Consider the following 15,216-nt stretch of genomic DNA (forward strand, 5'->3'; position numbering starts at 1 on the left):
ACTATTGCGAGATTATAATGCCCCTTTAATGTAATGTATGATCTTAAATATTTGTTACATCGTAAGTATCTCTAATTTTATACTAACACACTATAATACATAGTTTGAAGATATGTTTCTCTGACAACTGATATAATTATATTTGTACTCCTATTTACATGGAAGCCTATAATTAAGTCTAAATCTTACATAACAATGATAGAGACCAGTAAGGATTGTCCAAAGTAAATATGATTTATATATAAATTAATTTTTGCTAAAAGGAAAGTAACATTATTAAGATTTCATGTTTATAATTGATTTAATCAAGTTTCAACACTGATATGAAATGATTTCAGTGACATAAATTATGAAAATCCCTTAGAAATGTTCTGTATTTGAGTAGAATAGATATAAATCCGATGTGTACAGTAGATATAAATCCGATGTGTACAGTAGATATAAACCTGGTGTGTACAGTAGATATAAATCTGATGTGTACAGTAGATATACATCTGATGTGTACAGTAGATATAAATCTGATGTGTACAGTAGATATAAATCTGATGTGTACAGTAGATATCAATCCGATGTGTACAGTAGATATAAATCTGATGTGTACAGTAGATATAAATCTGATGTGTACAGTAGATATCAATCCGTTGTGTACAGTAGATATAAATCTGATGTGTACAGAGATATAAACCTGGTGTGTACAGTAGATATATATCTGATGTGTACAGTAGATATAAATCCAATGTGTACAGTAGATATAATTCTGATGTGTACAGTAGATATAAATGTAATTTGTGTCATAGTGATAAAGTGAAGTGTGGAGTAAATATAAATATTGTTAAATTAAACTACAAGTAAATATCAAGAAATGAGAATTAATATTACATAGCACAAAATCAAAGCACTATGTTTATCAGCACTAAGCCAAGATTTCCAATAAATCAAAGAATGGAATACTAATCAGTCATATCTTACTTGCTATATGAAATATGATTGAAAGTGATTAACTCAAATACAAGAGCTTTTTTAATTCAATTATTAATGTAGAAAGATTTATTTTTCATCAACATGTTTCAGCAGAAAACTTCAAAGAATCCCTACAACCGCATTCAAGTATGAAAATAAGTCTGTTTTCCCCAGTGATTTCTTCCTTCACATACCCAGTACATGTACATGTATTGTTAGTCAGACCATGAAAGTTGTACCAATAAATAACTAATGTAGTACTACAGTCTTATGGTCTTTGGACAAAACATTCGTCCAAAATACATGTTACATCTGGTATGGTTCCCAGAATTTAACAACTGGTAAAATAAGAACATTGTCCTAAAACTGAGTAATTTCACTTTTGTCATAATTATTTTGTGTGGCCATATTTTTTCCCCATTAATTCATCATAAAACTTCAAAAAGAAATGAATTGAATAATTTGTGAAAAACTATTACCTGGTAACAAATTAAGTGCAACATTCCATTACAATAACATTCTTAAATCAAAACCTTAAATTCAGTTTTATACAGATATCACCAAATGACATTTTTATAAACATTAGCTGCAGAAAACCAAATTTAATATAACTTTAAAAAAATGTAGATTATTCATTCCAGATTATTTTCAACTATTTTTCATCATCTTCCAAGTCATACTGGTCCAAAAATTCAAATTCCTCCCCGATGTCAATGTCACTAGAATCATCTGCCACTTGTTGGTGGTCTGGTCCTGTCGGTTTGTCGTTGTTCGGTGATACATGGAAGTCGACCTCGTCACCGGATCGCTGTTTGTAGGAAACACTTGATGGAACATTCGAGCTATCTCCCCTGGAAGTGGAGGCTGTATTCGGTTTCAAGTTAGACATGCCAGAAAGAGCTGACCCAATAACAGATGACAGAGTTTTGGACATGAAGGCACCAGTTGCGCCGGACAACATATCACCTCCTGAGTTCGATTCAGAGTCCAACAGGCTTTCTGCCATAAGAGATGGAAAATTCAAGTCAGTTTCCTCTTCCTCAGAGTCCGATGTGTCACCAAAATGTTCAGGTACAAAGTTCATATCCTCTAGTTTCTGTCGTCTGTGCTTTGAACGTTTCTTTGGAATATGTAGCTCGAGAAGTTCATCATCTGTGTTATCTAAAACATCTTCAAATGATGGCATCTCTGGGATCCCTTCCTCAAAATTAACATCAAAATCAACCTGTCGCTCTGAAAAACAAACCATATAAAAATCAAAATGCCAATCTAAATCAGATATTGATCAACATTTAAATTATTTTTATAAGATTTATTAAGTTGGTAATAATGGGGTTTTTCTCCATTTTAACTTTTTCACCCCTGAAGACACATTTGAACTCTTCCAATTAAAAGGCTGGAATAGTTTATTATGAAATTTCGGGGGGTGAATTAGTTTATAAAGTAGACCCAATTCTAAAGGCTGAATGGTGAACCTTACAAAATTCATGATGTCAAATCTAAAATAGTATCATCTCAATACTTCAATTATTTCGTAATCTGCATTATATATTAACCATACTGAAGAAGATTTTTTTCTACATTTTCTCTACATTTATCTCATAAACAAGGCCCCATTCCGAGGACATAATGTTGGTAATGGAATTCAAAATGTTTGTAGGTGACCTCGGTACAGACCTATAATATCATGATTACTATATCTTTTCTCGATGAAAACTATAGTATTAATTTCAACCCTTCCATAGGAAAGTGGCAGGGATTATGAAATCCACATTGGTAATAAAGTATCACTGGATATTCCCATCTATAAAGAATATTTGAGTCCTTCTTGATTTGGACTTTTGGTTCAGCAAAACATTTTGAAATTTCAGCTCATTATGAAACTTCTGGACCCTGCCTACAGCCAGATAAGGGGATGAGTAACAGGTGAGTGAAAAAAACACTTTACCTCACCTCTTTTTCTCCTAACTGGAGGAATAGTTACTAAAATGACGGGAGCAACAACTTTGATGAAGTATCACTGATTTTTTTCCATCCACAAGTCTTTTTGCATTGATTGTAGCATTTTTTGTTCAGCGGAAAAAAAAGAAGTTTTATCTTCATTAATTAAAGTTTGTCTTTGTCAATGCGCTTAGCTGAGATCTTCTCTGGAGATTCTAGACACTTGTTATATAACCTTAACCCATTTATATAGGAGCATGACAGCTGTATATGATTTTTTTGAAACAATTTTCACATGAAAATTGAGTGAATAACCATTATTTTCCTATCCAGTGTAATATTGTATAGGATTATATGCATATTTCAAATCAACCCTTGTATTGTTGAATTTCTTTCAACACTTAGTGTCTTTTGGTAGCTTTGTTTTGAAATACTGACAATTACTTTTCTTACTGCCAGTTAAACTACCATTTCCCTTCATTCCCATGGGTACTTACAAATGTACATGCAGCACGACACAAGGCAGTGCCATAGTTTGTGTTACAAAAAAACCCACTAGAAAATGTTTGCCCCCATCACCATGTGAAATTAGTTTCAGTGTTTGATGTTTGACTGGACGGGACAGGACAGGACGGACATGGGCAACATTACACCCCCCCCCCCCCCCCCCCCCCCCAATTTTAAGGCGAGGCATAAACAGGCCTTTAAAACAATAGGATACTGGTATAATTGGAAATCTTTATTATCTTAAAGGATAAATAAGTCATGGTTCATTCCAAGAATTTCAGTTCTTGGTTAACAAAACAATCACCAGAAAAGGTATTTGCAAAACTGTTTATTTTCTGTAATTTAAATTTGTGTCAAGATAGTTATATCACAGTTAGAAAACTTGAAAGATGGTCACAGTTTGTAATTAACTTACCCTGGTCATCCTCATCCTCCAAGTCGATGGAAGGTTCCTTTGACAGCAGGGGTGTGGACAGCGAAGGGTCCAGACTCTCATCCTCACTATCTGTGATGGCGCGGGCCAGCGCTGCTGTAGTCACAGGGTCAAGGGATGGTGTGAAATCTGTCTCACTGTCTGTATCAGATATTTCCACCTGGCCAGCAGCACTAACAACTGACGTAGATGACCGGGGAACTTGAAAAAAAAATCATGAAAAAGTTGCATGTTTATCCTTCATGTGATCCTTCACTGACCTAAGGATCAGAAAACTGAACATCAAAATATTATTATATGTGTAATATCTCCCTCATGACCTTTTGTCATTGACTTATATTAAGTTGATGACAAATAAACCTAAATACAGGTGACAAGTCTAATTTTCAGATTAAGATTACCATTTTTGACAGACGTAATACAGACGTGAGTCAGATAAATACGTAATTTAAAAACTGTCCAATCTGACCCAGACTAATTTGTCATCTATTTGTATGTACATTTACATTCACAAGGAGAGTCATTCATAATCCAATAATTTGATAAGTTATTTAGACATACATAAACAAGTCACACACATGCAGCTTTTGTTCCAAAATTATGATGATTTGATAGAAATTTACAAGCCTGCCAACCCTCTCACAACCAACATAATAATTTCGTAAATGCACACTTCCATCTCCAAAACACTTCTGTTACTGCAGGAAAGCCAAGTATATCACGAAGCTTTAATTTTGATCCAGTTGATCCGGATTCCCCTGTCATAATATGTGGGGTAATTGGACAAAGGGAACGTTAACTAACTCTTGCATTTTTCTGGACAGTTGCAATTGGTACTCTACATTCTTGTCTACCATATAGAAGAATTTGATGGCCTATCATCCCATCAGCTGGGGAATGAGGTAGTCATGCAAAAATTGACTTTTTCCAGACTTTGTGAGGAGAGCAATGATTGTAGGTCTAAATCCTTGTTAGGATCTTTTCTGAGAGAGAAAAATATGTACAAAATACTTTCTTGACCATTCCACTTGAAAATATTGGATTGGATGAATATATGAAGTCAAGAAGCATCTGTCATCAACATTACATCATCAGTTCACATGTGATAACCATCTGTCATCAACATTACATCATCAGTTTACAAGTGATAACCATCTGTCATCAACATTACATCATCAGTCCACAAGTGATAACCATTTGTCATCAACATTACATCATCAGTTCACAAGTGATAACCATCTGTCATCAACATTACATCATCAGTTCACAAGTGATAACAATCTGTCATCAACATTACATCATCAGTTCACAGTGATAACCATCTGTCATCAACATTACATCATCAGTTCACAAGCGATAACAATCTGTCATCAACATTACATCATAAGTTCACAGTGATAACCATCTGTCATCAACATAACATCATCAGTTCACAAGTGATAACCATCTGTCATCAACATTACATCATCAGTTCACAAGTGATAACCATCTGTCATGATCACATGAATATGGAACCAAAGCAAAAACACTTCACAAGATTGTTTAAGTTCTCTACTCAGAACGAAGATATTATAAAGTCAGCTAAAAAGCTTGTGTGTCCTATAATCAGATCAGTGTATATGTATATAACTGTTTATAAATAGGAAGAGGTTCATTAAGAATACATTAGGTATTTACAATAAATATTATGAATACATTAGGTATTACAATTAGTAAACACGTTCACACAGTTTAAATGACTCATAGTCAGGTATAATTTTCCTGCTAGATACTGTCACCAGAATTGTTCCACCTGTTATCTTAAATCCAATGAGAGATTTCACGTTAGGGAGATCTCCCACACCGACCCCTCCTTCTAAAGGTTGGCAGGCCTGATTTTCTTAATACGCTAAACAGATCCAAAATAAATGAGAAGAACTATTTAACAATTACATAAACTCACCTTTAAAAGACCATTTATTCTTCAGCTTGATAGAATATTCCATTTTCATAAATATTGGTTCAAACTTGAGGTAGACTCTCTTGAGAAGATTATGGTAAAGAACACTGGGACCCAGCAACGTACTGATAACTGTAAAAAATGTAATTTAACATAATCAGGACAGGAAGAGACGGAATGGTATAGACATAGGTATAAGGTCCCCTTCGAATTCCATCATAATGTTACCCAACACATTTCAACTTTTCCTAACAAACACATACAAATTAAATTGCTGCAAATTTTATCAGGAAATGAATTAAGCCACAAAATTAAGTTAAACATTTGTAAGGTTATTTATATGTAAGAGATGTGTCTTCCAGAAGTACAAGAGCTACCACAACAGATAGACTGTATGTCCCTTTAGCAAAAACAAATATTTTTAAACGCTCTTTTAGCTACTGTTTTATGGAATGCACTTAGTGACGTTATTAAACAGTCATGCAGTGTAGATTTTTTAAAAAGAAATACATAGAAATGTTTTACAGTAGGTAATAACTGTGATACATTATGATATCTATGATATTTATCAATGTATATGTATGCATCTTTCATTAAGATTGTAATATTATCATTCTACCATTATAATTGTCTTATTTAGTATGTACATATATGCATAACAGGGTCGTATTGTAAACTAGACTATGTCTAAATATGTAACCCTGTAAAAATAAAAATTATTATTATTATTAGGTCTTTAAAATTTGAATAGCCACAGATTTTTATTTTCAACTTCATGGTAATTTCACCTAAATTGTTGGCTGCCAGATACAACAATCTGAGTCAATTACCGGTAAGTCAATGCTTGTTAATACTTTCATAAACAGTCCCACAATAGTCTAATACAATCACAAAGGAATTTTTTAATATAAAAGCGCAGGCCATGTTTACACCGAGTGAAAAGTGCACAGAAGATGGTACAGCTGACAAGACTATTATTGGACAGTAAGCTTATGTTATATAAACAGCACTAAAAGCTGTGAAAATTCGTTTTAATAGTGAAACTGTTACTACTGTTGAAGATACTTACAGAGAGATTAAATTGATGTTAGGTTGTTCTTTGTGTAATGGACAACAAACCAGCATGTTAAATTCAGCTTCAACAAAGTCATGAACTGATCTGGAGTATGATACAATATGTTTACTGGGAGTATGGATGGCAGAGACCGACATAATATTTACATTACTTCAACTATTTGAATCCTTTATGTATAAGTGGCACTGACTTACCTATAATATAGGCTAACATTAGTCCTGGTATATAATGTCCAATCATAGCCAGGATAAAGAAAAATGTACAGCTCATAACACAAAACTGCAACAGAAAAACATTACAATGTAGTACTGAAAATAATACTTTTGCAGTACTGGTATAATTGTTATCACATGTTTTTATACATGACTGCTTGAGGTATACTGTGGTCTCATATACTGAACAAAATACATGACTGAAGTGATAGTTGAGTCAATAAGCAACTTCACCAACATACTAATGTTTCTCTTGTTAATTTTTTTTCTGACAGAATTAAAATTTTTGAAACTTTTACAAAGATCTAAAGTAGAAAGAAAGCATTTTTGATAATCAAATATATTCTAGTCATACTGATGATCCAATACATAGCCTAGACCTACATACATACATACAGGTGACTAACTCATCAGAAGCTCTAACTTAAGCTTAAGATCATGGGGGTTGGTACTTACCAAAAAAGGATAAACTCTTCTAAAAGTCAACCAATAATGTAGAATGTTAGAACAGGAGCACCATACATGGGCTATGTATTGACACAGTTCTGGCACACTGAGTAGTCGGGGATGTACTGGTGTCCAGCTACCAAACAAAGAAATTAGCAATGTCAACCTACATGTATGACAACAATATCTTTTTAGAGTCCCCGAAAAACAAACCGTTAACCTCACTAAATATCCCAGGTTCTCAAATACACAGCTGTCAAACCCCCCTCATAAGGGAGGACACTCCCTCATTTGGACCAAAATTTACCAATCTCCCTCGAAACTCCCTCATTCAAATCCAAACTCACACAAACTCAAAATCTACATCCTTTTGTCAAATGATCTCCTAGTTACTGCATGATGTGTATAATGACCATAACAGGTGTGTCTGAATCAAATGATTGCTTTTTGGAGTTATTTTGATACATAAAGATGGAAAGATAAATTGAGCAAAGCAGTTTCAGGCGCGTTTCATGCCCTAATTTTCTCACTCATTGGAAATGTGGATCTTCCTCATTGGAGGTTTCAGAAGCTGACACCTATGTAAATAGGAGGCATTTTGAAGTGTTAATGCATTTCTATTCATAGTCATGAATAGAGTATAAATGAATAGTCATGAATAGAGTATTACCCTATTGCTATGCAGAGTAACATTTATCTTAACATTGTCTTACTATTTTATATAATAACACTGTTCTGTTGTTACATATAGCACTACATGGCTTTTTATACCAGTATAGGGGATATACGTAATGTACTGTTATATACAAGTGTCATAGACTTTGAGTGTAAAAGTAAAAGAACACATTATCATTTTCATATGACTTAAAAATGAGCAATAGTATCTTTGGACAACAATTAATTAGAGACTAGTCAAAACATGTATAATAGATACCTGTACCTACTTGAGATTTCATGTAAGTCTTTTTTCAAAATAATGCTTACAAATATAATGTCTGCTTTAATATTTAGTAGTCTATATGCTTACCTGTCAGGGTCCTCTGGTACAGCTGGTGGCACTACAAAACATATATACATCAAGTAAATCATTGGTACGGAATAAATATTTATCAAGAAATTGATATTTTTTCTTCAGATTAACTGATCAATGTATTAATCATGTAACATTCCAGAACAATTATATAGGTCATTAGGAAATATTTATTGTACCTGGAATTTGTATTTCCCTGAACATCTTGATATAGCAGCAGGTAATACCGTAATGTTAATACTTCATCCTTTATTTTTCTACTTATTTTATATCAAAATATATATTGTGAAATTATGCATGATGTGCCATAATTTTTTTCTAGTTTGAAAGGTAAAGTCAACAGAAAGGTTTCACTTATATATGACTCAAATTTAAAGCTATGGTACATATATGCATTGCATAACACTTGATAATTTGATTGTATAATTTCATTAAAATGCTGACCTTTGACAAACATTATATACGTTTGTATATATGTCACCAGACTAGACAGCAGGTTAAGCCCAAGAAAATGATATACAGTAAATTTTAATAGCATTTTTACTAGATTTTGTTTATGTAAATTGTGAACATCACTTAGTGCTGAACAAATCTTACATATTGCATCACTGTGATACTTCAAACCTAACTGTGATACTTCAAACCTACAAACCTAACTGTGATACTTCAAACCTAACTGTGATACTTCAAACCTAACGGTGATACTTCAAATCTACAAACCTAACTGTGATACTTCAAACCTAACTGTGATACTTCAAACCTAACTGCATATTTCCGTAAACTGTACCACCACATGCTATGTACAACACCCGACTATTTTTCCACACAAACACAGATTTTAAGTCAAGCAGAGAGATTCACTATGACATGTTGATCATTTAAATGTACATCACAAATTTATCTGATTTGGTTGTCTAGAAAGACAAATTTTATAATTGTTATATACAGGAAAAATGAAGACCATTATAGCTGATAAATATATATAAATATCATTTTAGATACTGATTACTGAGCATCTGTTGCATATATTAAATAGTATTATATAGTTTGTCCACAGTAAGGCGACTCAGGTATAGAAGGTATATATGTTATAATGTATATTAAGATAATAACCTTCTAAATGATTAAAAGACAAATCTATATAGTAAATTAGTGCTGAACTTGTTAATTGCAGATGAATTATGTGATACAAAAATAGAATACTTATCTACTTTTATCAAGTTTTATGCAAAATGGCACATGTATTGATGACTAATTACTGAATTATGATTAAAAATAGAACTTATCAAGTTCTAAATCATGCAAAGTATCACATGTATTGATGACAAATTACTGAATTATATTTCTCCCCAGCTAGGTCTATTTCTAATTACTGAATTATATTTCTAACCTGAGAAAGTGAGCTAGGTCTACTTCTGAGCAAGGCAACATTTTTATTTCTGGCTTTTTATGGACAAATCTACATTGCACTATATACCGGTAGTTGTCGTATTAAGGGACAATTTTGAGGGGAGGGTAATGACCATGATAGAAATGGTCTGTCAGATAAAGTCATTTTACACCATAAAAAGTATTAATGCATTTTGTATTTAATTTTCCATTACAATAAGATTTTCAAACAAGGCAAAGTATTGCAAGGCAATCCATAGTCCCCCATCAGTAATAATTTCAGGAAGCATATAGATCACAGTGAGGTCATAGTGACTGACCTACTCCTTGCACTCCGCCATCCGAAGATGTACTTGTACACCAAATCTGGTTACTACAAGTGAAATAGTATAGAAGAAAGGCACCGGACAAACTTTTATAAAAGTTAAGGTCAAAGGTCGTCCTTGTACACCAAATCTGGCTACTCCAGGTGAAAAAGTATAGCTGATAAGCCCTGAAGAAATATTTTCAAAAGTTAAGGTCACAGGCCAAGTCATAGGTTGCAGTGACCTAATTCTTGCACTCTTCCATCCCAAGATTTCCTTGTACACCAAATCTGGCTACTACAGGTGAAATAGTATAGAGGACATGTCACGGACAAACTTTCTCAGATGAAAGAATGGAGTACAAAAGCTCTAGTCCCCCCCTCCCCCCGAACCGATGGGGTACTGATGAAAAAGGTGCTGCTACAGACACCCCAAATGCCTCAGGACATATACACTTACCATTGAACAGATAGTAGTATAAAGATCCCCTTCTTTCAGATTCATGCTTGATTAAGTATATGGAGTTAATAGTTAAATATAAATTATACATGTACCCGTTATGTGAAGTGGTTTGCCTTAATCATTTCAGCACCAATGAAAAAACTGAAAGTGAAATATCTTGCATAGTGCAAACATACGAACACATGAAGAATTTAGACAATGCCTGTATATATATTTATTACTTTTAAATACTAGTAACCTCCCCTTAATATCCTACATAGGACTAACTGTAGAACAGATGTGCCTGCAGTACAATTCCATTGATCAGGTAGCTTAAGCTGTTAGATTGATAGTTTTGTAACTCCGGGGTTTGAATCCCAGTCTAGCCCTGAATCTGTACAGCTCATAACCCGTACACTGTTGTTGATTGTCTTTTATATGGTTCATATTTTTTTGTGTGTAAAATTCCTGCAAGGCTAAATATTAGTTTTTTTTTTTTTTTTACAAATGATTTATCAAAGCAATAGTCATGCTGGAAAAATAGTTTCCAATGCACAGTTACAGTTTTTGTCAGTTACACAGGGATCCTAAAGTTATGGATATTTTAAAATGTTAGTGACAGGGATCCTTATATATATATATATGTTATGGATATTTTAAAATGTTAGTCACAGGGATCCTTAAGTTATGGATATTTTAAAATGTTAGTCACAGGGATCCTTAAGTTATAAAAGTTTGTCGGACCATTACATTGAAAGATTGGAAAGTACATATGTTCACCCCATTTTTAATTTACTTACCCCTGATTTCTGGCCATATCTTGTGTTTCCATGTCTGTACCAGATATATAATGTAGGTGACAGTACTGACCACAAAATAAAACCGACATCCCACTGCTGCCAAAAACCTGAAAATAACCAGATATTTCAGTAAAGCTGAGGAATCAATATAAATAAAATATTCCAGGGTTAATTTGTTAGCAGCTACAGATATATCTAGTATCAGTTAGTTCACAAGCAAGGATTAAATTGTCTGTAGTCAGAAATTTTCGTCAAGGGATTTCATTAACTTCGTCAGGATGAGAGCATGAAGAATTTCTGGACAGGTACATGTAAACACAGGTCAACGGAAATTTCTGAAACTACAGGTGCAGTAAAAAAAACAGTACATGTGTGGGTATAATTTTGTTACCGATAAATTTTTGGCCAGATTTTTAATTTCCACGTCAGAACCAAGTACACAATGAAGAGGATGGTACTGGCGATGGAGTAAAACTGGCATCCTTTCACTGCGAAAAACCTGAAATCAATGAAATGTGGTTTTAATATCACAGGGGACAGCAATATGTACGGCAGCTTTCCTACAGCATAAAGTAATTTTGAATTATACAGAGTTGTGATACATTCTATATCAAATCCAGAATTCTCCTAATACAGAATACATGTATTCATATAGCCCGAGTTTCCTTTGGCCAAGACACCAGACTTAGACATTTTGACATATAGATTTCTGGTGTGGGGCCAGAGCACACTGCTATATGAAAACATTGAATTCTCCCGACACCGTTTGTTATCAGGGAGTGACTAATCAACAAAAAGACGCAGTCCGGAAATCTAAACAAGAATAATATATTCTGTTTTCGGTCCGGTTTGTTTATTATTCACCCCATGACCTACAAAAATGGCATTTGTGTTGTATCATAGTAGTTTTTTGTTGTCAGCATCTCATAATTACTCTCCAATACCAAACGGTGCCACGTTTTCATATAGCAGTGTGCTCTGGCCCCCCACCAGACATCTATATGTCAAAATGTCTACGTCTGGTGTTAGGGCCAGAAGAAAGGTGGGCTAGTATTAATATTGAACGTTCTCTTTACAACACACATATTACAATATACACACTCTCTAATCTAAATTATCTTTATAATTATTTATAACTATTGGCTTTAGACATATATTTGATATCTTTTGAATTTTAATTTGATTGCAGATAATTCACTTTTGTTGTTGTTTCTTTTGAACCACATGAAGTTACAGGAAAATATATTGGTTGATAAAGATTGATGGAAAACAGTTTATTTATCTTGATGGAAGCGGTGTCAATTTAATGTTGTTATAGTATTTCTACATATGACTTAGATGCCATCATTAGATATATATGCATGCATAATACCATCCTCGATTTCCAGGGGTTACGCTCACTTTCGCTCTCTACACCCCTGGAATATGTTCTCTTCCTACTGTTACAAATTTGGCGCCCAACGAAATATACCCATGGAAGGTGGTATAGAGTCTCATGTATCTTCGGGGTCGAAGAATTAGAAAACAAGAGGCCCAATGGGCCTGAATCGCTCACCTGGTATTAATCTCACACAAATAATCTTAAAAGTGGACTAAAATACAGCTACAGGCAGAATATCAGTGTTTGACTCATAAGAACCTATTAAAAGATCTAAACATGTGACGCCTGTGACCTTGAATGTCGAACAAGGACATAAGATTGAACAGAGTTATAGTCATCCAACCCAGCATGCTTCTGGCAAAATATCATTACCCTGGACCTTTTGGTTAAACAGAACAAGTCATTTAAAGATTTAAACATATATTGACCACTGTGACCTTGAATATGGACGAAGGTCATTCATTTGAAAAAAACTTGGTAGTCCTTAATACCAGCATGTTAATGGCCAAATATCATCACCCTTAGCCTTTTGCTTATTGAGAAGTCGTTTAAAGGTTTTAAACATATTTGACTCCTGTGACCTTTAATATATGTCAAGGTCATTCGTTTGAACAAACTTGGTAGTCATTTATCCTAGCATACTACTGGCTAAATATTATCATCCAAGGCCTTTTGGTTATTGAGAAGTTATTTAAAGGTTTTTAACATATTTGAACCATGTGATCTTGAAAATAGATGAAGGTCATTCGTTTGAACAAACTTGGTAGCCCTTCATCCAAGCATGTTACTGGCCAAATATCATTATCCTTTGCCGCTTGGGTATTCAGATGTAGTTGTTTAAAGGTTTAAAATATATTTGACCCCTGTGACCTTCAAAATGGGTGAAGGTCATTTGTTTGAACAAACTTGGTAGCCCTAGGCCTTCATTCCAGCATGTTACTGGCCAAATATCATCACCCTAGGCCTCTTGGTTATTCAGAAGAAGAAATTTTAAAGATATTTGAACCCTGTGACCTTGAAAATGGATGAAGGTCATTCATTTAAACAAACTTTGTAGCCCTTGATTCCAGCATGCTACTGGCCAAATATCATCATCATAGGCCTTTTTGTTACTGAAAAGAAGTTGTTTAAAGTACGCCGCACCATGGCATAAGCTCACCTGCCCGAAGGAGGGAGGCATATGTGTAGCGGAACTGGACTGGGTTGATCGTCGATGACCAGATAGCTCCATTGGTAGATCATATATATCCTGTTACAAAAACCCGATCAGGATTTGAACACTTGAAAGTTGACTTGCACACGATCACAATTTGGTTGCTATACCTGATCTGCATATAGTTTATCCCTTGACTTAGTTATCAAAAACAAAACAAAGGGAAGGTAACTGAACCTGTAGTGGACATTTTCTAGTTTTTTATTACAAAGGGGTCATGCTTTATATCGAGGAGGCATTCAATATTCTTTTAATTTGAGCCAAAAAAAACTAAATCAATGAAATAATGGTTTTAAATAAAACTTCTGTACTTTTTTTTTTATCTCTTAGCCAATAACTGCACACTGACAGCTGTTACTACTGATGACGTAACACTCATGTTTACATTCATGTAAGCAAGCTGAGCTGTCAAAGGCATTTAAACCAATCAGGGAGCAGTTTTTCTTCCCCTACCCAACTCCCATGCTTCGCACAATAAACATCCATATACGACGCTTTGGGGTTGATGCGCTTTTGTATGAAACTGAATTCGAGGAAAGCGACCAACAAATACTTCTTATATGCAAATGTCCTCACAATTACGCATGAGTGTGCACCGTGCACACGGTGTGTACAGTAACCTACCAAAATAGTCCATGAACACAAATAAATAGCACTGCGCTTTTCCTCGGATATTCCCACACAAGCAGACTCTGAATGCGCATCACCAAAGGTTCGATCGGGCTAAGAATTCTTTTGAACATGTTTTCTGTTCTTTGGACATGTTCGTCATCGCTTCGTGACTCCGAATTCTCCATGGTGGTCACTTATCCTTCGACGCAATCTGAAACTATCAAAGTCAGTGCCCCAATATTTTTGTTTTGGATATGACGTCAGACCATGTGACATTTAAGGCATTTAGGGCATGACCTAATTATTAATATGTCATTTTTATCACATATTTAGGTAATGTCCGTTTACAAAAATTCAGTTAGTACACAAATTGGAGGAATCTTCAAAATAAACTAAAAATATAAAAATTCTCGATTGACAGAGAACAGGAAGTGCAACACAATGTCCAATACAAAAGTCGGATTTGTGAGGTATTCCGGTAAATTTCCTTGCAACGTTATCAGATTAAATTCCCTAGAATATATTTGAGAT

General features: G+C 34.2%; 1 protein-coding gene across 2 annotated transcripts; it reads right to left on the reverse strand.

Moving 5' to 3' along the window:
* Positions 1-1,029: 1,029 nt before the first annotated feature.
* LOC110448720 (protein FAM134C-like) lies at positions 1,030-15,091 on the reverse strand. Of its 2 annotated transcripts, XM_021495102.1 has the most exons (9): positions 14,698-15,091; positions 11,871-11,978; positions 11,480-11,586; positions 8,542-8,572; positions 7,524-7,650; positions 7,050-7,134; positions 5,784-5,912; positions 3,824-4,042; positions 1,030-2,193 (listed from the first exon to the last, which is right to left on the reverse strand). In XM_021495102.1, the coding sequence occupies exons 1-9, from the start codon at positions 14,868-14,870 to the stop codon at positions 1,613-1,615; spliced, it is 1,560 nt and encodes a 519-aa protein (XP_021350777.1). In that variant the 5' UTR covers positions 14,871-15,091; the 3' UTR covers positions 1,030-1,612. The 2 variants fall into 2 exon arrangements, with proteins under 2 accessions (XP_021350777.1, XP_021350778.1); XM_021495103.1 differs by lacking the exon at positions 11,871-11,978 and having other exon boundaries at positions 14,698-15,090.
* Between the last annotated feature and the right edge of the window lie 125 nt (positions 15,092-15,216).

The sequence above is a fragment of the Mizuhopecten yessoensis genome, unplaced genomic scaffold (assembly GCF_002113885.1).
Source record: "Mizuhopecten yessoensis strain PY_sf001 unplaced genomic scaffold, ASM211388v2 scaffold4223, whole genome shotgun sequence".
NCBI lineage: Eukaryota > Metazoa > Mollusca > Bivalvia > Pectinida > Pectinidae > Mizuhopecten > Mizuhopecten yessoensis.